This window comes from Clarias gariepinus, chromosome 26 (genome assembly GCF_024256425.1).
Source record: "Clarias gariepinus isolate MV-2021 ecotype Netherlands chromosome 26, CGAR_prim_01v2, whole genome shotgun sequence".
NCBI classification, from domain to species: domain Eukaryota; kingdom Metazoa; phylum Chordata; class Actinopteri; order Siluriformes; family Clariidae; genus Clarias; species Clarias gariepinus.
This window is the reverse complement of record NC_071125.1, coordinates 19510595-19535537: the sequence shown is the minus strand read 5'-3', so window position 1 is coordinate 19535537 and position 24943 is coordinate 19510595. Positions and strand designations below refer to the sequence as shown.

At 37.1% G+C, this 24943-nt stretch overlaps 1 protein-coding gene across 1 annotated transcript in view; it reads left to right on the top strand.

Annotated features, from left to right (window-relative positions):
* LOC128514207 (contactin-associated protein-like 2) overlaps positions 1–22955 on the top strand; it is a 159581-nt gene extending 136626 nt beyond the window's left edge. Inside the window, exons 16-24 of the mRNA XM_053487948.1 lie at positions 4239–4409; positions 9907–10125; positions 14662–14898; positions 15197–15430; positions 17026–17159; positions 18747–18840; positions 20366–20596; positions 20834–20905; positions 21035–22955. Of these exons, the coding sequence (XP_053343923.1) occupies positions 4239–4409; positions 9907–10125; positions 14662–14898; positions 15197–15430; positions 17026–17159; positions 18747–18840; positions 20366–20596; positions 20834–20905; positions 21035–21234 (1592 nt within the window). The 3' untranslated portion in view covers positions 21235–22955. The remainder of the gene's footprint in view (positions 1–4238; positions 4410–9906; positions 10126–14661; positions 14899–15196; positions 15431–17025; positions 17160–18746; positions 18841–20365; positions 20597–20833; positions 20906–21034) is intronic.
* The last annotated feature ends 1988 nt before the right edge of the window (positions 22956–24943 follow it).

The following is a 24943-nucleotide window of genomic DNA, read 5'->3' as shown; positions in this document are numbered from 1 at the left end:
GAAAGTCTTGAAGAGCCAGTCAGATGCAGGGCGAAAGTTGACGGTGGAAAAGTGATGGAAGAGCTTGCTTCAACCTGTAAGTGACTCTTAGCCAATGGATGACCTTCAAACATAGATGATGATCAGCCCTTAGATGACGTGACGATGTGGTCGGACCCTGGGGTTTTAACCTTTTACGGTCGCTCCGTCCTACGGGTGATTGATCCAATCGGATGTGGTTGCAGGATTAGCCACGCCTTACATGGTTCCCCCTTTTGTGCATACATTAGCCTGCCGTTTCGGCTGTCACGTGGGGCTCATCTGCTTGGAGTTTTTTAATACCTTTTATAAAGTAATTTTGCATGAGATCTGTTCATGCTACTAATTATTCACGTACACAAATATTCTTTGAATAAAACAAGCTTTTGATTGATTTCACAGATCTCATATCTTGCGCACTCATTCATACCTTTATCTAATAAAAAGTGTTTATGAATGCTAATTACATCTTTTAATTTATGCAGACTAACCGAACATAAATACAGGAATGAAACATGCTAAATAAACATATGTATATAAGTTTTGCCCTACTGACATGCTTTAAAGATTGTCGGAAATAGCGTCTCTTGCCGTATGCCTCTTTGTTCGTTCAGCCACGAGACGAAACATGGGACATCCCTTGTCCTGGGGTCAATGAGATTGTCAAAGTGTGACTTGGTGGTTCCCCTCCCCAACTTGGGATGAAGCCGTAAAACTGTTCGCTTTGTTTAGAAGATGGTCGATTTACACCATTTTATTTGGGTTTAATATGCGGCATCAGGTCTCAGCATAGCTCCAGGCACACCGGGGCTTCATGTCCCATGCCTGGTTAAGCTTTCCGCGACTTCGTTTTACAGACACTTTTTCATGTTCAGGGATGCCCTCTTTTATGTTTGCAGATGCCCTCCTTTATGTTCAAGGATGCGCGATAAGGTTATCAGGATGTCGCCAGTCAGCTGGGAGCAGGGTTCTGGAATGTAATAGATTGATTGCCTGCTCTGGGGGCCCTGTTCATCCCTACAGACGTTATGCAGTTTAACTTCACTAAGCATTTAAATTCCTGGGATGCATGTGGTGACTGGGGACGATTCCACTTTTCCACAAAGACGGTCCTGTCCTCGGCTGATGCAGACAGCTGTTCTCTGAGGTCTCGCGACTGCAGTCGCTTGATAGTTCAGGACTGGAGTTTCCTACAGTCTACCTGAGCCTCCAATAACAAACTGGACTTCATATTAACTTAAACACATCTTCTGTTATACTGGACTTCCAGCCTTCTTACACATATTATGACTGCAGATCAATCCCTGCTATCCGTTTCACCCAAATGAGGATGGGTTCCCTGTTGAGTCTGGTTCCTCTCAAGGTTTCTTTCTATTACCATCTCAGGGAGTTTTTCCTTGCCACTGTCATCATCTTCCTTGGCTTGCTCATCAGGCACAATCTTACCATTTTGATTCAAACACATTCACATTTCACACAAACTTCCATAATTTCTTTTGATTGTGTAAAGCTGCTTTTCGACAAGATCAATTGTTAAAAGCACGATACAAAAAAAAAATTATTGAATTGAATTTTTTTCAATGATCAATGATTTTTTACACTCATTGAGTTGTTCAGTTCTTCGACCAAAATGTTTGTGGCAAGGTGGCTTAATGGCTTGATGCATGCCGATAATTTGACCCTTCTGAAACAGAATAACATCTTTGCCACAATTATTATTATTATTATTATTATTATTATTATAAAGTAGTTTTTGTTCAGTAGTGGGGAGGTCAGGCAAGGTTCGAGCTATTCCTTTTTGGTGTGCATCTGTGCAAGAGAAAGCAAAACGTTGAGATGATTTGAGAAACCCAGAGCCACCGCTGGTGAAAGTTGAAAACAAGTCGTGCATGGATCATTTGCAAGAATCCGACGGCATGCAAGGGAAGACCTGTCAGGACCGAATTCCAAATTTAGAGATGACAATGGATGGAACAAGCACCTGACTGCCCTCCGTAGACATAAATGACCAGATCCGCTTGGAGAAACCTACACGATTGAGTCACACTTGCAATCTGAGCAGAGAAAATTAACTGGTTCTCCAGAACAATCTCAATGTTGCATGCATTGTCAAAGATGACAGGATGACAGGGCCGGACAAGGGGATGCATCTCTGGGCAGCTCAGGCTCGCCTTTTGGGGATTTCTTTTTAGGTGGTAAGCTGCCAGCTATGACGGGACGTCTAGCAGATACTTGTAAAACCGTAGTGGCTAAGGAGAGCAGAGGAGAGGAGAGTCTGCAAGGTACAAATGTGGATGCACTTCATGTCACCTCTTGGTAGAAAGAAAACAACCATAGATATGTTTAGATACAAAATAATACAAGGAAGGGTGGCATAGTAGCATACAGCTCAGGGGGGGCTTTGTTTGATCTCTAACTTGGGTTACTATCTGATGGAGTTTTTGTGTGTTTTCTCTGTGTCTTCATGGGTTCCTCCTGGGTTTTCAAGCTTACAAACACATGCCTGTATATGGCTAAGATGCAGTACACTGCCCATATTTGTGACTGGTATCCCATCCAGGGTGTATGGCCAAGCCGTCAAACCTTTTCTATTTCCAGTATGTAGCCTGAAGGTTTAAGACAATGGCACAACGTGTGTTTATCAAGCCTTAGTGTTTTGCTCCATCTATTGTTACTATGATAAACTATAGGAACAATACTTTTCTATTCGAAGTTAAGCTGTCCAGGAGTTTGAAGCAAACAGACACAGGTGGAGAGGAGTTAGATTCGTCGTCTGTCGTCTGAGGAAGTAGATATTGCCTGGCAATAGGCCAATTTCATCATGCAAGATGGAACATATTGGCGATTCCTGATTCCATCATCAGTTGGCTTGAGCCCCTCGTGTGCACCGGGTGTTAATGAGCAGTGTTTGTGAGAGGATTTGCAGCAGGAGTGTGTGATTGAAGCCAGTGTTCCTGAGCAGCTGTGATAAGCTCAGTCTCAGTGATGTCTTCCACTCACTTCCTGCCCAAATTTGCGAGAGGAACACAGTGCCAGGCTGCACAACACACACACACAAACATGCACACATTCGCACACACAGGGATAGAGAGAGAGAGAGAGAGAGAGAGAGAGAAAGAATGATGTGATTTTTTTGTGGGAGATGCACGTCGTGAGGAAGGTGCCTAAGCATTTAGAGTTCTTTCTTTTTTCCTTTCATTTTTTTGTCTTTGTTTCTATTTATTTTTTTTCTTTATTTTCTTTCTTTTATTCATTCTTTTTTCCTCTCATTTTTTTGTTTATATTTGTTTTTTTCCTTAATTTCTTTTCTTTTATTCATTCTTTTTTCCTCTCCTTTTTTTTGTTTCTATTTGTTTTTGTCTTTATTTTCTTTTCTTTTATTCATTCTTTTTTCCTCTCATTTTTTTTCTTTGTTTCTATTTGTTTTTTTCTTTATTTTCTTTCCTTTTATTCATTCTTTTTTATCTCTTTTTTTGTTTATATTTGTTTTTTTCCTTAATTTCTTTTCTTTTATTCATTCTTTTTTCCTCTCATTTTTTCTTTGTTTCTATTTGTTTTTTCTTTATTTTTTTCTTTCATTCATTCTTTTTTTCTCTTTCTATTGTTTTTTTATTTTTCTTTCATTCTTTTTTCCTCTCATTTTTTTTCTTTGTTTCTATTTGTTTTTTTCTTTATTTTCTTTCCTTTTATTCATTCTTTTTTATCTCTTTTTTTGTTTATATTTGTTTTTTTCCTTAATTTCTTTTCTTTTATTCATTCTTTTTTCCTCTCATTTTTTTCTTTGTTTCTATTTGTTTTTTCTTAATTTTTTCTTTCATTCATTCTTTTTTCCTCTTTCTATTTGTTTTTTCTTTAATTTTTTTTTCTTTTCCCCTTTTCTCTAGCATTCTTTCTTTCTTTCATTCATTCTTTTTTCCTCTCTTTTTTCTTTTCCTTTTTTTCTGTAGCATTCTTTTTTTATTTTTTGTCCTCTTTTTTATTTTCCTTTTTTCTCTAGCATCCTTCCTTACATCCTTCCTTTTCCCTCCTGTCCTTCCCTCTTTTCTAAATCTACAAAGGTCCTTCTTTTTTCCCCTTAAATCATAGCGATGTAACACACCAACCCCCCAAAAAACAAACTACTTACATATTATGTTTATTTTATTTTATCTGTTTATCTCTTTATTTACTTTACACTTAGAATAAATGTACTGACATGATTTTCCATGTGCATTTTGTAGGTGGTTACTGGAACGCCGCTTCCTTTAACACTCCCTCCTCCTACCTACACTTCTCCACTTTCCATGCTGAAACGAGTGCTGATATCTCCTTTTACTTCAAGACCTCTGCACCTCACGGGGTTTTCCTGGAGAACCTCGGCAATACAGACTTCATCCGGCTGGAACTGAAATGTGAGTCACTAATATAAAATAGAGGAAAAAAAAAAAAACTTTATGCACACACACACACACACACAGAGAAAAAAAGAACTGAAAAATGTATAAAGGTAAAAAAAAAAAAAAATGTAAAAGTGTTTGATTGATTTGTTTATAGTGCAGTTATTATACAATGCCATGTTACAGTAATTCACCTAGAAACAAGGGGGAAAAAAATCACCAAGCCATAACAGTCAGATGGTGCCAACGAAGTGTACCCCACTTCGTGCCCCAAGTCTTTTGGGATAGGCTCTACCTGTAGTACGATTGAAGATCAATGGGTAAATACAGTACTGCTTGTTGGCTTAATTCACTGCCATCCAGTATCAGAGTCTCTCTTTCTCTCCCATTTTTCTTTTTCTTTCACACACACTCACATCACAGCAAGGTTCCCAGTGTTAAATTAACACCCATAGTGATTTATTAACACCATACAGTGTTTATATAGGTCCGTGTAGACTCATGTGAAAGTGTTAAATCAACACCAGGGATTTTACTGTGTATTCACACACACACACACACACACACACACACACACACACACACACACACACACACACAGCCTAACAAAGTGTTTTTTGCACAACAGATAATCCAAGCCTGAAGGGTGAAAATATGCAAGTGGTGGCTCATTTTCTAAAGATGTGCGCTGATGTTGTTGCAGGTGATGTGTCAGGACGTAATGGAGTGCTGCTTTTCAGAGCCTTTTTCGAGTATTTTATTGCTTTTCTTTGTTTTTCTGGCTGAATAGAGAACAAACAACATAGTCAACATAAAAACAGAGATAACATCAAACACTCAGGACCAGAGATGAGATGCAAACCCCAAACCCTCGAGGTGTGATGCGCTAAGCAATTGATAAACAATAAGCTCATACTTTAAAGTAATAGGTGAAAATAAACACATTCTTTGCGTTGTTGTTATTCACAGAAACACATCAAACAAGGAAAGGGAGGGATCTTTTAACGGTCCCATATTTTACGATTTATTAACAACATAATACAAATCTTAGAGGTCTTTCTAAGTGTGTCTATTTACTCTCTAGCCGAAATCCCCTCCATATAATGCATTACATAACTCTCCCTGGTTTACTCCTTGTCCAAACCTTCTGTTTCTGTGTCTATGTAAATAAGGTACTCCTGAGTGACGGCCCTTTAACAGAACAACAAAGCTGAGCAGCAGTCATGGGGAGGGTATGTTCCCATATGAGGTCACATTAGGGGGAGCGCTAATTGGCCTGTTTAAACCTCGGCCATTATAAGAATGGAGAAAGGTCAAAAAAGGAATGTTTATTTTTATAATAATAATAATAATAATAATAATAATAATAATAATAATTATTATTATTATTATTATTATTACAGACACTAGGCTTACATACTCCAAAGCATTCTGTTTTCTTTAGATATCCTTCCAGTATCTTTGCTCATAGGAAAAAAAAATACTGTAGCTCACTATAGTAATTATACCATGCTGTCGTGCTCTATAGTGATTAATATACTGTGGAATTCACTACAAGACATAAACTTTACATTTGTAATATACAGTACATTTTTACACACCATAGTAAATGCTACAGTTTACCCCATGAATTTTATGCTATTACTTTTCTTTTATTAAATCCAACCAAAGTTTCTTACAAAATTCCTTTTTTTTCCGCCCAGATTTTGTACTGAGCAGCCGTATCGCACTGAATGTTGCATGCGCCTTATAAAAACGTATAAAGAAATGTTCGGCCTGGTTTCCTAAATGCAATGGAACAAAACGCCTCTGGGGTGAAAAACACACTGTTTTCAAGTTATAAGGATAAGTTTGGTGTTCATGCTGAACCACTTTGTTCCTCTGACTCCTAGATGGCTCGTCTTTGGTCTGATCGGAAAACGAGACACGGCATGTAGTCAAATACTATAGTAAATACTACAGTTTATAGTAAATACTACAGTTTATAGTAAATACTACAGTTTACTACAGTGTGTAGTCAGTTTTCCTCCCATAGGAAAATATATTGTAGCTTAATATAGTAATTAATACATGCTGTAGTATAATGTAGTTGTTACTATATTAAATACTGGACGCCATAATAAACGGCAGCAATTGCTATAGCAGTTATTGTACACCATATAACTGTAAATTTTCAGCTCACTATACTATATGTGTATATAAATACTACACACCGTAATGTGCATAGTAATAAGGTGAGTAATAATTATTGTAGCATTTGCTATAGTAATTATTACACACCATAGTAAACTATAACATTTACTATGTAATATATATATATAAACACAAAAATATAATATACTGTATATACACACACAAAAAAAATGTAAGATTTTTGATTTTTACAAAATGTGCTAAAACAAAACAAAAAAAACAACTTGGCTTGGGTTAATATTTGTGAATAAATATAAAAAAAAAGAATGTTTCTTCAGTGTATATTAAATCTATAATACAGTAAAGTGAAGCGGTTTCTAAATGTTTGCTGTCGCCACTGTATATCTTTGCAGGAAGAATTGCTTGGTGTGTCCGTCGATACGTTTGCCAGGCACCTCCCACACACACACACCTACACACACACACACACACACACACACACCTACACAAACACACACACACACATACACACGCACACACACACACCTACATACACACACACACACACACACCCCTACACACACACACACACACACACACACCTACACACACACACACACACACACACACACCCCTACACACACACACGCAGGCGACACTCCATAAGTGTTCAATATTTTTCAGTTTATTAACAGCTCAAGCATATTTATGTCCTTAGCCAGACACTTTACCTCATACACACTTGTATTATTGTGTAGATCAGAAGAGGAAGCGATCCTGAAGTCTACTTTAAACTAATGAATGTGTGCGCAGGGTGTTTCATGGTGATTACTGTGCTGTCAGTTTAAATCTTTAAAAGAGCATTATTTAGGTAGCATTCTTTGAAAGATGTCTCCACCATCTGATCTTTGTAACTTTTTTATTATTTATTTGCCATATTACATTAAATAGAATTAAGATATTTTAAAAAGGAAAGATTGACTAGTAAAGGATTGACTGCCGGGTCAATACGGTTCGAGCCCCAACACCGCCAGGTTGCCACTGTTGGACTCTTGAGCCAATCTCCTCCCCTGCAAATGCTCAGATACAACTGTGTGGATGGAACCGTCCATATATACAGTAAATATACTGTACATCACTATTGGCAAGTTCCTTTGCTACACAGTAATAGAAATAAAAATAATAAAATTGGAAAAATAATTGGGTGTTACTTTATGTACTAGGAACAATTTTCTTATTTAATGGTAACCGTCATTGCTCATATGTAAAAACTACAAAATAATATACAATATTAATGAGTGATACAAGATACAAGTTAACAACTGGTTGTTTTTATCTATGTAACAACCTCCGCAGCGACCTCATTTCCCCTCTCGTCTGTTCCAACCACTCAGCCTTCAGCATCACCGGTACACTAATCACCGGCCTGATCATCCATCATGGCATCGGTTTCTCACTGGTTCATGCCTTAAGTTAGTTTAAATGAACTAATGAATGAATAATTCATGTGTCACTCTTTGGCCTAAGAAACATAAAAACATTCCTCTGAAACTGCTCAGGTACTGGGAGAACTATTCCTCAAGACTACATTAAAAAATACAAGAAAGTCTGACTCTTTGGAAGCAAAATATAAAAAAAATTGTAGGTTGGCTCAGAGCTTTTTTAAGCCAAGTATTTTTACAGGTGAATAAAAATATTTACCCAGCAATAAATTAAATTATACACATTAAATAATCATTTTAAGTGGTTCCACTTTAGAAGATATAAGTGTATGTTTAAGTGCATATGCGTTTTTTCGCACCTGGATGTGATAGTAGGTCAACTTTCAGTACACACACACACACACACACCGTCTTCTTTTTAAAGCTGGATATTTACAGCTGGTGTAATTGTGAGATATGAGGAAGAAGCTGGACCACCTAAGGAACTGTGCTTAAGATTAGAAGCGTATTAAAGACCAGAAGGTTTTTTGGTCTCGGTGTGTGTGTGTGTGTGTGTGTGTTTACTAGGGTGTCCTCTTAAGAGCTCTCCTGCTCTCTATTACAGCTCATCGATTTCAGCCCTCACTCCTAATCCAAACTCATGATTTCAGTTTTTCTAAAGTTACTGCCCTGAAGTGCGAGCAAAAATCCACTCAGAGCATGAAATAAAGCCGAGCTTCTGCTGGGAAAAATGCTACAGCGGTGGAAAAAGTTTACAGAATGAGTATGTGTGTGAGAGGCTGATATGAGTCTAAAACTGATGTTTGATCTTAGCTGCTGTCAAATCACCTGCTTTGCTTAGTATTACAGCAACTGGTTTGTTCCATGGAGAAATTTTAGCCAAGTAGGACCTGGGACATTTGATTGTGCAGAATAACAGAATACAGCTATGAGAGTCAAACCTCCATCTATTTCTCTATATAATCCCCTGCCACACTAATGCACTTACTCCAGCATCTTACAAGTGCCTGGATTTTAGGCTAAAACATTTTCTCTGTATGCTGGAGACATGATCAGACTGCCTGCTTCACGCCTGAAACGCTGGCCTCCCAGGAACTCCCTTAATGTCCCAAACATGTGGAAATGGCTTGGAGTGAAGTGTTTGTGAATGAAGAACCCGGAGGAAACCCACCAAGCACAGCGAGAACATGCAAATGAACATGCAAATGAACGGCAAACAGTTTTACACATTTATTCATGAGAAATTTCAGCACAGGTTTGACCTGGGCTAATCAAAAGCACCAAGGTATCACGACAGAAAAGCATTGTTCCTATCCTCAGGAGATCACGAGTTGATGATGTCATCGACTTCAATATATATATATATATATATATATATATATTATCCAGAGAGATAAAGTACTTAAATGCTTTAAAGCTCAGTGTAAGAAATAAGTTATATGATGTATGCAGAAAAGAGGAATATTAATTATAATATTAGTAAATATTGATACTATTAATATTGATTTCATTATAATGTGTCACTTTGTAATTCTGCACAGTGATGTTTGGCATTTGAGTATGATAATGTAATGGACTTTTTTTGTCATTGGTTGCATTTGAGGAACTAATGCTTCATGTAACTCAAAGCGTAAATGCCTGTGTGTGTGTGTGTGTGTGTGTGTGTGTGTGTGTGTGTGTGAAAGAGAGACAATGTGTTTATATTTGTGTGAGAGTGGGCAGAGGCAGGATATTAGCACATCAAATATATCTATGTGTAAATCAGGAAGCCCTGAAAGAGGCCACTGCCTTGAGGGCATAAAAATGACAAACACATTACACATACAGTACATACTGTACACCTCCCATCTCCTGAGACTTTAACCGTACTCCCTCAATAGGAGGACATGATGAGAGTGATAAATCAAAGAGACTGACTCATCGTTTTTTAATTCCAGCACCCAACGTCGTTACCTTCTCTTTTGATGTTGGGAACGGGCCGGTGGAGCTGAACGTTCAGTCACCGACACCTCTGAACGACGATCAGTGGCATCGAGTCAGTGCCGAGAGAAACGTCAAAGAGGCTGTGCTTCAGCTGGATCAGCACTACAGACAGGTTCGAGCTGCACCTGCACAGGGACACACACGCCTGGAGCTCTACAGCCAGCTGTATGTGGGTAAGAAGCTCTCTCTCGCACACACACACACACACACACAAACACACACAAACACATCTGTTTATTATAAACATCACTTACATGTTAATGATCACACTTCTGCAGGTAGAGGACAGAACCAAAGCCTTATACAGTATTCAACATTTCGAGATTTTACTTATTTAATTATTTATTTATGTATTTATTTATTCATTCCCTTTTTTTTTCCCCCTCCAATTTGGTCACACACATGCTTCCTCCAAAACAAATTTTTTAACTGGCACTCACATTATAACACACTTCCAGAGGAAGGAAAAAGGAAGGTACTAACTATCTGCCCTCCTCCACTTACCTTTGGTTCCATACTATACAGTATATACAGTAGGGCTCAGAAATGTGCAGTATAGAGTGACTTACAGGTATTCTTCTTTTCAGCACGAAATAGCCATTATGGTGAACTAATTTTTTTTTTTATTTAATTGGAACCAACTACATGAACACGACTAAGCACAAAAAACAACAACAACAACAACAACAAATAATAATGATAATAATAATAATAATAATAATAATAATAATAATAATTACATACTGTAGGCACAAAAAAAATCACTTTGAATACATGAATCTGATAATCAGTTTATCAAACCCTTTATATCAGTTCTCAAATGTAATCAACAGCTGTTATGTAATTTTAACTTGGTTTTTGATTTAAAAAGCCAAGTGGCACAGATCTGTGCTGACAACACCATTGATAGGCCAATGATGATTAAAAAATAGATGTGTTGCTGGTGTGTGTGTGTATATGGGGAGACTTTAGACTTTAAAATATGTACTTGGGTTTTTGGATATGTCGGGTAGAACAAAAGTTATCATTACTTTTATAATTTGTAAATTTTATCACTAACGGATTATGGAAACGAAGTCACAAAAATGAACTCTCAAAATTTGCATTTTTTTGGTGCCTATGTGAGCCTTTATCATTATTGTTTTGTTTTTCTTTTGCTTTGTCGTGTTCATGTAGTTAATTAAGTTCAGTTCACCATATTGCCTATTTAGTGCTGAAAAGAAATTATATGTCACTCTATACTTATAGGGTATAATATATAGCCCTATAATTAGTATATAGTATAATTGAGCCCTATATATAATTTTTTTTTAACTGCAAAACAAAACAAAACAAAAAATGTTAAAATGTTCAGAGTTTTATGGGCTGCAATCTAAGATGTGCCAAAAAACAAAATAATAATAATGGCATAAAATCTAAAGCATGGTATTATTAAAAAAAAAATTCCCATCATGGTCTCAAAGATTTGAACATATTAAAATTTCTCAGAATCCTTGAAAATGAAAGGCTTTGGCTGTTCGTCTGTGCTTTTTTCACTTTGACTTCTTCGGTATGTTAAGAAAAATTTCCAAGTGCCCAGGAAACTGCTTAGATATTCCTGTGAAATTCATAAAGCCTTCACTGTGCCTTCATTTACACAGAAAGAAATCCGGCTCTGATTAGGTATCACTGCCTCATTTTTTTCACAATTGTGCCTTACATCATTTTGGCCTTCAAGCACCGGGGGAAAAAAAAATTCATACAAGATTAGATCGGAAAAAAGTGTGACCCGCATATCAATGCCTTAGTTAAACATGCTGCTCTGTCTGTAATGAGCTTCAGAAAGCTTTTTTTCCCCTTTTCAAAATTCAGTGTACTGTAACATACTGTATTTTTTCATTAGGGGGGGGTTTATTAATGTGGAGATTTTTATTATTATCGTTTGTGTTTTATTTATTTATTTATTTGTCTGTTGAGTGGTGCATTTGAGGTACTTTACCATTTTGCATTGCTATTAATTCATTAATCCTACATCATGGATCATGTTATCTATTATACTGTAAGTGTTAAAAAATACATTTTAAATATTCGCATGTTTAAGAGCATCATGTAGTTACAAAGGTTATCATTATCTATAAACTGTGTATACTAGTCAAAAATGTGGGCACAGTTTGGATTGTTATTTTAATTACTTTTACTAAAGACATTAAAATAATGACAGAACAAGTATGGAATCATTTAGTCAATAAGAACATGTTAAATAATTAGAATATGTTTTATATTTTTTCGATTCTTCGAAGTAGCCACCTCTTGGTTTTCTGACAGCTTTGCACACTCTTGGCATTCTCCCCGTCTGCCCATGAGGTAGTCACCTGGAATGGTTTTCCAACCATCCTGAAGTAGTTCTCAGAGGTGCTGCACACTTGTCTACTTTTCATCACTCTCTGGTCCAACTCATCCTAACCTCATCCTATCTCAATTAGACTTCGATCAGGTGATTGTGGAGGCCAGATCATCTGATGTAGAACTCCATTACTCTTGTTCTTAGACAAATAGCTCTTACATAACCTAGGGATGTGTTTGGGGTCATTGTCCTATTAAAAAAACAAAACAAATAATGGCCCTATTAAGTGCAAACCAGATGCATTTTAAGTGGCTTCTCAATTTTGATTAAGTCACCAACAGCATCGCCAGCAAAGCACCCCCACACTATCACTTCTTCTTAATACTCCTCACAGTGGGAACCACACATTCAGGAACCCTCTGTTCATGCTTTATATGGCCAACAAAGACATGACAGTTAGAACAAAAAGAACCTTAAATTTGGTCTCTTCAGACCAAACAATAGTTTTGCACTGATCTAATGTCCATTCCTTGGGCTTCTCGCCCCAAGCAGGTCTCTTCTTGCTGTTGTTCTTTTAAAGTGAAGGTTTCTTTGCTGAAATATTTTGGAAATGGAACACTGACTCAAGTAATGACGTCAAAATATTTCTGCTAATTTTAATAAAATTATCCTCTGCAGCAAAGGTAGCTCTTGGTCTTCCTTACCTGATGGTTTTGGTGACTGCACTTTGGGATACATTTTACTTGCCTTAATTTATTGAAGTAATAATAGACTGTATTGTGCCTTTATTTAATATAGTCTTTCTTGCCCCAATATGGATTTGTACAATAGTTGTTGTAGCACTAAAAGGGCTATTGACTCTGTATCCACCCTTCTTCTGCACAAAACAACTGATGGTCGAAAAGCACATTAAGAAGGCAGGGAATGTCACAAATAAACTCCTGACAAGGCACACCTGTGAATTGAAAACCATTCCAGGTGACTACCTCAGGGTACATGAAAGCTGCCTATCTATACCCATGGGGACTATAGGCTGGCCCATACGGTCCAATCCACACAAAAGCCAACCCTGCACAACTTTAAAAAAGGTCAATGCTGGCTATGATGGAAAGGCACCAAGACTGCCAACCTGGCCTCTAACCTCTCTAGATCCCCATCACAAAGAAATCTGATTCCTAGAAGCCCCACCCCACAAACCACAGCACCCGAAAGATCTCCTACTGTACCAACATCCTGTGCCAGACATGACAGCCCACCCCCAGAGGTCTGCCCCGAGGGGCCAGAGGCTCCCCAGTAACATACTGTAAGGCGAGCCTACATAATAATGGGCAAAATGTTATGGGTATATACCAGTCAATTCATACTGACTAAAAATGTATTATAATAATTATAATAATCATAATTAATATTAGTAGTATTATTAATAATGATAATAATTATAAAACCCTGCACTATGTTAAAAGCATCAGTGCTGTAAAAGTAAAATACTCTAAAGGTAGTCTGAACCGTGAGACTCTGGAAATAATGTTATTAGAATTTCCTGATATTATACATTTTTTAAACTGTAGGTGGTTTTAGTCAAATACAATTGCACTATAAAATGCTTTAGATGTCCTTCAGAGGTAAAAATCACTGAGTGTACAAAAAAAAAAAAAATTAATTCATTATTCAGAACCTGAACCTCAAGCCTCTGGCTTTATACATTTACAGTAGATTTTGTGACAATTAAATTCTATTGAATTTAACATGGAATTATTGGTCCATTAATGTTTTTCATTCAGTGAGTGTGTAAAAGTGTATGCACACACTCAAAAGAGAATAGCAAATCATTAGACATTAATTGTGCTATTATTATATTAATATATTATTAATACAGTTCTTTGCTATGAAAGCTCTACTCTAAGTGGTTTTATTTTATTAGCTGGATATGAACAAGTATATTAATAATTCATTGGTAGGATTTACTCGAGAAATGTGGCATTCGTAAAGATCCAGTTAGTTAAAAAGAAGAAAAAATAAAAAGAAATACAGTAATATCCTATAAGAGCACCTGAACTAAATTCGCATTAACTCATTACAGGATTATCGCATTACAGTAACTAAAGAATCCAATGTCAAATTTAAATATTTTAGTTGCACATATGAGGGACATCCTTCAAGTCTTTAGGTTTAAGACCAATGAAACTAGCCAATAAATGTATACAAATGTAATGGTACTCTATAAAGGATGCCAGTGCCTCGGCTAGCTGATTCGTTGCAGTGGCTGAACTGCATTATTGAAATAATTGCCTGTATTTATCATACATTATATGTTATACATGTTTTATTTGCCCCTCAGATTTCCTTTACAGTACCATCAAAAGTCCAATTTAAATTGCCTCAACAGGTGCAGCCGGAGGACAGAGAGGTTTCCTTGGATGCATCCGCTCCCTGAAGATGAACGGTGTGACCCTAGACCTGGAAGAAAGAGCAAAGGTCACTCCCGGAGTTAAACCCGGATGTTCGGGCCACTGCACCAGTTTTGGGATGTACTGCCGCAACGGAGGGAAATGTGTGGAGAAATACAACGGCTACTCGTGTGACTGCAGCAACACGGCTTATGATGGACCCTTCTGCACTAAAGGTGTTTATCAAGCTTCTATATATGATTTCATGGTAAATTAGTGGTTGGCACTGTCTCCTAGCACCTCTAGGTCCTGAGTCTGTGTGCATGGAGTGCTTGGTGGGTTTCCTTCAGGCTTACCGGTTTCTTCCCACAGTCCAAAAACATGACTGTTAGGCTAATTGCCGCTTCCAAATTGCCTGTAGTGTCAATGTGCGTGTGAATGTTGAATGGATAGATAGACACATTTATAAAACATTCCCAAATTCAGCTCTCTACATTGTTGTCTCACAGAAGAAGCTGTATGTTTGTGTGGCAGATGTAGGAGCTTTCTTCGAGGCAGGAACACTTGTTCGGTATAACCTGGTCCCGGAAGCGAGTTCCTCTTTGTCGAGCATGGATGGCAAGGATTTGAGCCAGACAGTGCCCACAGATATGAACCTGACTCGGGAGGTTGTGACCTTCAGCTTCAGCACGTCCAGCACTCCCAGCATCCTCCTGTACATCAGCTCGAGGAGCCAGGATTACATGGCTGTAGTGTTGCACCGAAATGGTATGATCTTGCTAACTATTAAGATACACAAAAACATCAACTGATTTATAATATTCTCCATTTGATGACTTTATTTAATTATTCCCTGTGTTGCAGCCTTTACAAGAAGAATATATTCAGTTAAATACAGGATTTTTCAAATGAAAACATTAGGTGCCAATAAAATATAATACAATGTTTACTGTTTAATTGTCATTTAACTCTTTAACACTCTCTCAACTTTCTGGTAGTGAACATTGTGTTGAAATTATTACCTCATTGAGCCATGTCCACCACTTGGTTGAGTATGCTGTGCTAAAAAAACATCCACTACATGATGCACAAAAAATAAATTGGGTTTAATGCCCAAAACATTTAAAAATATATATATATATTTGTAAATATATTTCTGTCTTTACTATAAAGTGACCTCAACCATTTGGAAGAGGCTTATTCTGGGATCTGTTAAAAATAATAACAAGAAATGCTTGTTGTTATCATTGCCCAATGGAAATAAAAAAAAAAAATAGAATAAAAGACAAAAAAATTATATATATATATATATATATATATATATATATATATATATATATATATTAGTGCTGTCAAAATTAGTGCGTTAACGCATGCGATTAATTTGAAATATTTAACGCATTAAAAAAATTTAACGCAATTAACGCGGTTGCAGTTTTTTTTTTTTCCTGTTGTGGCCGACGTGTGTTCAACGTGCAAAGAAGTATGGATAAGACCAAGGAAGGACTTTTAGACGGAAAGTTTCAGTATAAAACTCTGCCGGATGGTTCTGTGGATAAAACAAAAGTAATCTGTACATTTTGCAAAGCCGAATTTAAATACCAGAGAAGTAATTCGTCTTTGACATATCACTTAAAAGCAAAACACCCCACCGAAACAAACTCTACAGGGCCTCGCCAATGTAAATTGCATTGATTGTTTTGAAATTCAAATGACACAAATGGCACATACCTGTGTTTTTATTCTGTAATAAATATGGCTTTCAAGCCAACAGTTAATTTGGAGAATATTGATGGTTTATTGCAGGTATGTTGTTTACATGAGAAAATCTGTGTTACAAGTTAAACAAAAATTCCAATAAACAATCATATTTGAATTTAAATAGTTTCATTGTCTTGAGTTTACATTATTTATTTACATTTACATATCCAAAAAGTTTCAGTCTTTTAATTGTGATTAATCGCGATTAATTGCAAAAAATTGTGCGATTAATTAGTTAATTTTTTTAATTGATTGACAGCATTAATATATATATATATATATATATATATATATATATATATATATATATATATATATATATATATATATATATATGTATTAAGCAAGGCAACAACGGTCAAGACAGAAGTAACAGAAACTAAATAAATCCCATCACTAAGAATATAGTAAATGACAAAATGAGAGATAATAATCTAAAATGAAGAATTATTGTCTTTCATTGTATGTCTTTTTATTAATGAATGTTATATGTAATATGAAGACATGACTCTGCAATGCATCAAGGATGATGATGATGATGACGCATATGATAAATCATAGACAATGCTGGTAGAAGTCTCTATCATCTGTTTCTCCTTCAGGTTCTCTTCAGCTGCGTTATAACCTCGGGGGTCTGCTACAGCCCTTCTCTGTCGACCTGGACCAGCGTAATTTGGCCAACGGTCAGCCCCACAGCGTCAACATCACGAGAATAGAACATGAAATCCATGTACAGGTAAGATTTCGCCTTTGTATCCAGAAGTCACTTTTTGTATTTTTCCACTTTTACACAGCTGTAACAGTACCGAGTGGACGTGTAGCATCTGTGTAGCTTGTTTTTGTTTGTATTTTACATTTCCAAATGGTAATTAAAAATGGTTAAAAATCTTCCCTTCATGTTCCACAAGGCTAAGGAGCTTATTTACATCTCATTAGCGGAGATCGTTAAATCGGGGTGGCTTGCAGAAAGTTTGAAGCCTCGGGGAGGCATTTCACTGTGACTCATCTCTCTGAGTCAGCCATTAGCTCTCTCAGAAAAAAAAGGAAATAAGCTCCAAGCTATTAAATGTTGTCAGTTTATTCCGTGACGCCACATATAACGCTCTTTGTTAGCAAGATCCACTGGGATGATTTATTCAATCATTTATTTATGGATTCATTGCTTTATCCTGGTTGCCATGTATGAAAAATCAACCCACTGTTAGGAAGCAACATCTTTATAGAAGAAAAAATAAACGTCACACGCACTAATATTTCGTTGGGCATCTGTTTGCTTTGATTATGTCATGTATTTGCCATGACATAGTTTTGGTATGCTTATGCAATGTCACAACATTTATTTCTGTTCAGAGTCACATTCATTTCTCCAAGATCTTGTGTTGATGATGGGAGAGTCGGACCGCTGTATAAAGTCTTTTCCATCACATCCAAAAGATTCGCAATGTGGTTAAGGTCTGGATTCATCAATGGATTTACCAATCCATGTGTGAAAATGATGTCTTATACTCTCGCTAACAAATTGAACTCTAAAACTCTGATATTGGAATATGCCCGTGCCATCAGGTTAAAAAGATTCCATTGATGGAAAAAACATTCAGTATTTTCAGCTGACCTTATTTTTGGACACATAAATTGGGTTGCTGAACCCAGACCTGACCAACAGAAGCTAACCAAGGTCATACCAGTACTCCCACAGGCTTGTATAATAGGTACTAGCCATCACAGCAACTCTGGACTCATACATGACCATTTTGCAATGCTTCACAGTTCAATCTGTATGTTCTCTAACAAACAGCCGTTTAGTCCCAATCTCATGGATTCTCTTTGCATTGTGTGTATAGAAATGCTCTTACTTTTACTATTAAAGATAGTCACGAATTCTGCTGTTAGGTTTTCTTATGATTTGACTTTCAAAAAAAAAAAAAAACATTTCGACCACATTTCTTCCTCAAAGATAATGACTCACTACTATACTTCCAGGTTTTAATAATGCGTTTTCAGTTCTTAACCCAATTTTAGTAGTTTCAGCAATTTTCCTAGTTGTTTTCTTTGCTTGATGTAAGCCAATAATTAAAACTTTTTTCAGCAGAGTAGTATCTTTGCCACGAACACGGGCTATGTATTCTGACATGGTTGTTTAAGAAATGAGAACCTTCTCACTACATCAGTAGGGCTTAAATAATCTCTTGCCCGCTGAAAAATATTAATCACTGCATTAAATATCCAGTGGAAAGTTCTTACTAATTTCCATAGTCAAATCTAGGTGGTGACCTTAACGGGGTAATGAAAATGAAATGTGTATGTGTGTGTGTTTTTCTCACAGCTGGATCACTATCCTTTGGTCAGCTATACTCTGCCCGAAGCATCAGACACTGAGTTCAACTTGGTCAAAACCCTGTTCTTAGGAAAAGTTTTTGGTAAGTACACTTTCAAGCATTTAAGAACAAAAGTCTGTATCAAATCCTTCAGGAACTCCAGAATACTCTACCAACAGTCAAGCCTTCATCTTAGCCAACTTTACTCAAGTTCGGCAAAGTAACACATAGATTCAAAGTTTTCGCTGTAAATTTGCTATGGTTTCAATAATGGCTCTAACACTCTCTGACCTTATTCGCTAGGGCATAGATACGAGATGTAGTTATGGGGCACACAAAAGCAGATAATTTGGTATGATATGACCATGAAGAATGCTGATTACAGTACTTACATCTAGGTGCAACGTTCTACAGATCCCTACGTAGAAACATGCAGTGGCCGACGGATTAGTCATGATCTTGATGCATTACGGTCACATAAGACAGCAATTCCTAGCATGCTGTAGCTGTTGCCGTAGCTTGTCTTAGTTGATCACAGTACACCAGAGATGCTTCTGTAGCCAGTCGTAGCCACCTATAAGCCAAGGTGGGCAAAGTACACAAATCCTGTACTTGAGTACAATCAGAGATTTCCTAAGGAAAATATTAATCAAGTAAAATTAGAAGTTCTCAATTTACATATGTACTTACTGCACGAGAAAGTAGAGAAGGACTCATCTTAAAATTCAATTCAATATAAAAAAATACAGTGGAGAAACATTGTTAAGTAAAAGTACAGATATTTGCTATAAAATGTAGTGGAGTAAAAGTAAAAAATGTAACGTCTAATAAAACTACTCATGTAAAGTACAGATACATAAAAATACTGTATGTACAGTAAAGTAAAAGTTCTCAGTTATCACCTACCTTTCCTTAGGTGTTACTGTACTTACTCTGTAGCATTGCCGTAGCCCTGCCATAGGGCTCTGTGGATATTCCTAGCAAATTTCAACAAGGTACAAATTAATAGGAAGCACCCGGACACACCTTGACAAGGCACAATCTTGCTAACCTACAACAAAACACATTCACATCTGTGCATTTTTGCAAGATCTTAAAAAAAGTGGGAACTGAGCACTACTAATCACACTAAATGAAAACTTGTTTACTAATTGTTCTTCAGCTGAAACCCTCTTTAGCCATTTTAAACCTTATAAAAAAACATTTGCAAGTTGTCTGACACTAAGGTTTGGCCAATCCTTAGTAACTGCCTGGTCAGAATTGTGGGAGTTGAAAAATCTGCAAAATGAAAAACAAGCTTGCACACAGTTACTGTATGGAGATGAGTTTAAGGATCTGTCAAGGTCAAGGCTTAAAAACCATAAAGACAGTGCTGGCATTTCTTCCTCAGTGTTCCATTGGTATAGTGGTAGGATTCATATAAAAAAAACAAAAACAAAAAAAAAACAATTTATTAACCTCAACCGCTATACGGATACATACAGCGACATTATGTTTACTGGAAGCAACTTCATATCACTGGATTTCATGGAAGGCTCTGTTCTAAAACCCAGATGGATTTGAAATACATTACAGGCAGCACACCACGCACTCTATTTATGATTCCTTTTTCCCATGTTTCCTGCAGAAACTGGTCCTATCGATCCAGTGCTAACTGAGAAATATAACACTCCCGGCTTCGTAGGCTGTCTGTCCCGAGTACAGTTTAACAGCATCGCTCCTTTGAAAGAGGCTCTTCGTTCACGGTTCGCTGCTTACGTCTCGCACCAGGGCAAACTGATTGAGTCCAACTGTGGTGCGTCCCCTCTGACCGTGTCCCCGATGTCCACCAACACTGACCCCTGGCACCTGAATGCAGGTACAAATACAAACAAAATCATTCACTATGATTTATGGCTGTAGTAAGTGAAAAGCAAGCTCCACTCCAGAATAGTATCGTACAGTACACGCCAATACTTAAGATGTTAATGGTACCAAATTATAGCTTCATACTCTAGTTGGATTGTGAATGAACATTCTCCCAAATTTGTTAACAAGGTAACAGAGATATTGCAGTTGTTTAAGGTTTTGTTGACACAAATGATGGTTCCTGCAGGTGCTGATTTCCCATTTAATGAGGAGAGAGTCGTACCGGACGGGGTGAACAGGAATTCAGCAGTAATTGGAGGTAAAAGTTTCCAGACTTCATCGCTCAAGGCTGTTTAAAATTCTCATTACTGCATAATTTCTCACTCACTTCTCTTCAGTAATATTTTTCGAAATTTCAGAGTGTTCATATTCTTCCTTGTTGATTTAGGCATCATTGCCGTGGTGATCTTTACCATCCTGTGCACCCTGGTGTTCCTGATTCGCTACATGTTCCGGCACAAGGGAACGTACCACACCAACGAGTCTAAAGGGGAAGAACGATTCGAGTCAGCCGATACAGCCATCATCAGTGCAGAGCCAACGTTCACAGAGACCGTTGAAGAAAACAAGAAGGAGTGGTTCATCTAAATCATCTGTGATGACGGCTGTACAAAGTGTTTGCGACTCTCACTGAGGTTTTGAAAGTGGAAGACCTCCATTACAACATTTTTTTTTGTCCGTTTCATTCTTTCTTTCCTTGTTCCCTTCCTTTTCCTGTGTGTTTCTTTGTTCCTCTTTATCTTTCTATCTCCATCTGCTGGTGAATCATCAAGGCAGTTTCAGTGAATGCTTTGAGGGTTTGAGGTTCTCTTCATTTATGGCTCCTCGTGAAGCTATTTGGTCATAAAGGAGCAGAAGGATGTGAATGAGAACAAAGACTAAAGTTACTTGGTGGACTCAGGCCTGGCTTTCTGCTGCTCCTGTGCTTAAGAGGAGAAGATAAATACCAAGTCAAGGATGGATGAGGGTGTAAAAGAATCTCCTCTGTGCTGGAAGTGCAGACCCTATAAGTCTCCTGAGTTCGTCCTGGACTGGAGGAGACCATGACATAAGTCAGGGATTTTAACATCAGAGACCTTGCATGTATCACTGGTGCCTGAGTCCTTTGTAGATCTGGAACCTTTGAGGTCATACTTATCTATGGGACAATCTAGAAACACAGTTTCTTCAAGTAAAAAAAAAAATAAAAAAACACATTTATTTATGATGGCGAGATGATGACCTTCACTTCACTGTGAAGTCATCATGGTGTAACCCAGACTGCTTTGAGTGTTTTGTCCCAGCACTCGTCCCCGGAGTGCTGTTTCATGAAAAATGCTGTGCATTTGATAAATACAAATTCTTTACAATATGGTTCTTTTGTGTTCTTTTGTAATCGGCATGTAAAATGCTATAATGGTACAGGTATGCAATGGTATGATGATGTAATCTATGTCTATAATAATTGTAATTTGTACACAAATTGTAGACAAACTCTGCTTTTAATTTAAATAAACTCACAATCAAGACTTACTGCTAAACAAAGTAAATGGCTCCAGATCAACTCATGGACCAGAAATAACACTTAGAAGAGACTACTGTATGTATATGGAGAACACTCTCAGAAGAAAAGTGGGCTAAATTGTCAGTACAGTTGTCAGAATGTTAGATTGAACAGAAAACGTCTTATACCTTATTTAAAACTTTATAAATTTACAACACAATATTTTAACTTCTGTTAAAATATGAATTATCTTTTATTAATTGTGTAATCCGCGTCACACTGAGCCACGTTTCCACTACACCCAGAAAAATGGGGTGAAGGCAATGAGAACTTGTACAACTAACAGTAGCAGGAACTCAGTAAAAACCGGTCAGGATGCAGTAATGTCTCCCATGATGCAGATGGGTATGATCAGATGGTATTCTGATTGAGCAGCCAGTAGGATGTGCGTTGTTGCTACATCATTGTAGACCTTACAACGACCTCTTCAGGCTTGTGCTATGACCATGGTAGGTCCATGTCACATTGTAAAAAAGCACATTGAGTTCATATAATGTTTCTCTGGTGCTTACAACATTTATGGTTCACATGCAGAAGGAGGTTAGAAAATCTATGTCCTGTTTAGAAAATTCAGTATAAATACTGGATCCAATTCCACACACAATCACTCCGTGGATGAAAAGCTCAGTACGTGTCGCAAGGACGTCCTACAGTAGTAAGGGCATGGTAAGCAACGCGAAGAGCGTGATTGGATGTAGTCAGTTCAGAACTCGGTTCAGTCTTGTTGGCGAGTGTGTTAAATAAAATTAAGGACAACATGATAACCACTGAGAATCATGGTGACTTAGTGGTTAGCACTGCTGCCTCACACCTGCGGGATCTGGGTTTGATTCCTGCCTCATGTCTGTGTGCATGAAGTTTGCATGTTCTCCCCGTGCTTAGTGGGGGGTTCCTCCGATACGAAGACATGCAGATTAGGCTAATTGGTGTTCCCAAATTGCTCGTAGAGTGTGATTGTATGTATGTGTGTGCCCTGTCTAGGGTATACCTGCTTCATACCCTAAGTCTCCTGGGATGGGCACATATTTTCAGGCTCTCCCTGACCCTGTACACAGGATAAAGTGGTATAGATGAGTGAGTGAGTGATATCCGCATTAAGAACCTGACCAGGGCGTGGCTAGGAAGTACTATGTACTTGATAAATGCACATTTTTTCCTTTTGACCCCATTCCCACTGCTTTCCTCAATATTCTTAGTATATTGTGGGAACTTCATGGTCTTTGTTGGGGTGGGACTGACCCTAACCAAGTGTTGCAACCTGATTGCTCTCCTTTTAGTTCTCTTTTAAATACTACAGTATTGCACCTTATGGTCAGAAACTGCATTACCATAAATCCTAATAGAAGCCCATTAAAGGAGCATTCACATTGAGCCATGCTCATTATATGAACATTTTTTTTGGAACAGGAGCAACAGGCAGACCAATTATTGACAAGATCACCAGAAAAAGTAAAAAAAAAAAAAACTAGTGGAAATCAATATAATGTTGTATAGTTAATAAATCCATAAACTAAGTGCACCCTGTGCACCGCAGGGACCTTGTTACCCATGCATTGACAAATATGTCTCTTTTCACATGTCTCATTATTTTTTTATCTGAATGATTAAATATAGTTCAACAAAGAAATATTAGATCCTGCACAATATTTTCTTTTAGACTATATGACTATGTGTTTTTGACCCTTACAATGAAATTTCCCTTGACAGCATAGTAACATGGCAGATAAGTCATACAGTATGGGATATCCTCTATTATATATGTTGTTTAAGGCCGCCCTATTGTATAGACCTAAAATCTTTGGTACCAGGCTTCTGCTGTAAACTGTGTCATTCGTTGCTGGTGGTGTGGTACAGTCAAGCATGCAGCTTTTGTACCTTTATTATAAATATTTTACATACCATCCATGTAATGTACCTTTGAAACCTGACCTTAAAAGGTAATTATAGTACTGTACGTGTTTATTAAAAGGTATACTACATATGTCCACAATGTGAAAAATACAACATGTACAGACAATAAGGGTATCCCAAAACTGGCAAAGATAAGTAAGCACCCTTTTTTTCTGAGAGTGCATGACAATATGGGGCAGTGTGCTTTTTTTTGGTTTGTTTGTTTGTATAAAATTGTATACATTTTTCTCCAGGGAATTTTTGCTTTTGTTGGTAATAGTGGCATTATTAGCCACAACCACTGGCATACAGTAAAATCAAAAGGTCTGTAGAAATCGATTTGTGTTTAGAATGAATACACAGTAATATATAATAGAAATATGTACTGTATATATAATGAGTTGGAATCGTTTATGAAAATAAAGCTAATTTGTAGAAAAACATCAGTGAAACAGCTTCTTTTGTCTCTAATATTTATTATAATGTAAATTTTGTTAAACAAACGATGTGTGAAACAAAACCATGAATCTCTAATTGCAGTGTCCTTGACTAGCGGCTTTCAGGAAAATATAAAATATTAACGTTAGTACCCGTCATTGATGGTTACAGAGTTTTTATAAGTTGTTAAAAGGTTAAAGCTAAAATAAGCTGATCAGATTTATTGTAATCATAAAAAAAAAACATTTTGCAAGGTTGAGTATCTTACATTTCTTTTGCATGTTGTTGTACTTTTTGCATCATCATCTAAATTCTCTCCCTGTTTAAAGTAGATTATTACATCCGGCACATGACTGTTAATAACATCACTTTTACTCAACATTATGATTAAGCGTGTACTGTAACACTGTGAGTTTGGGTATGCTA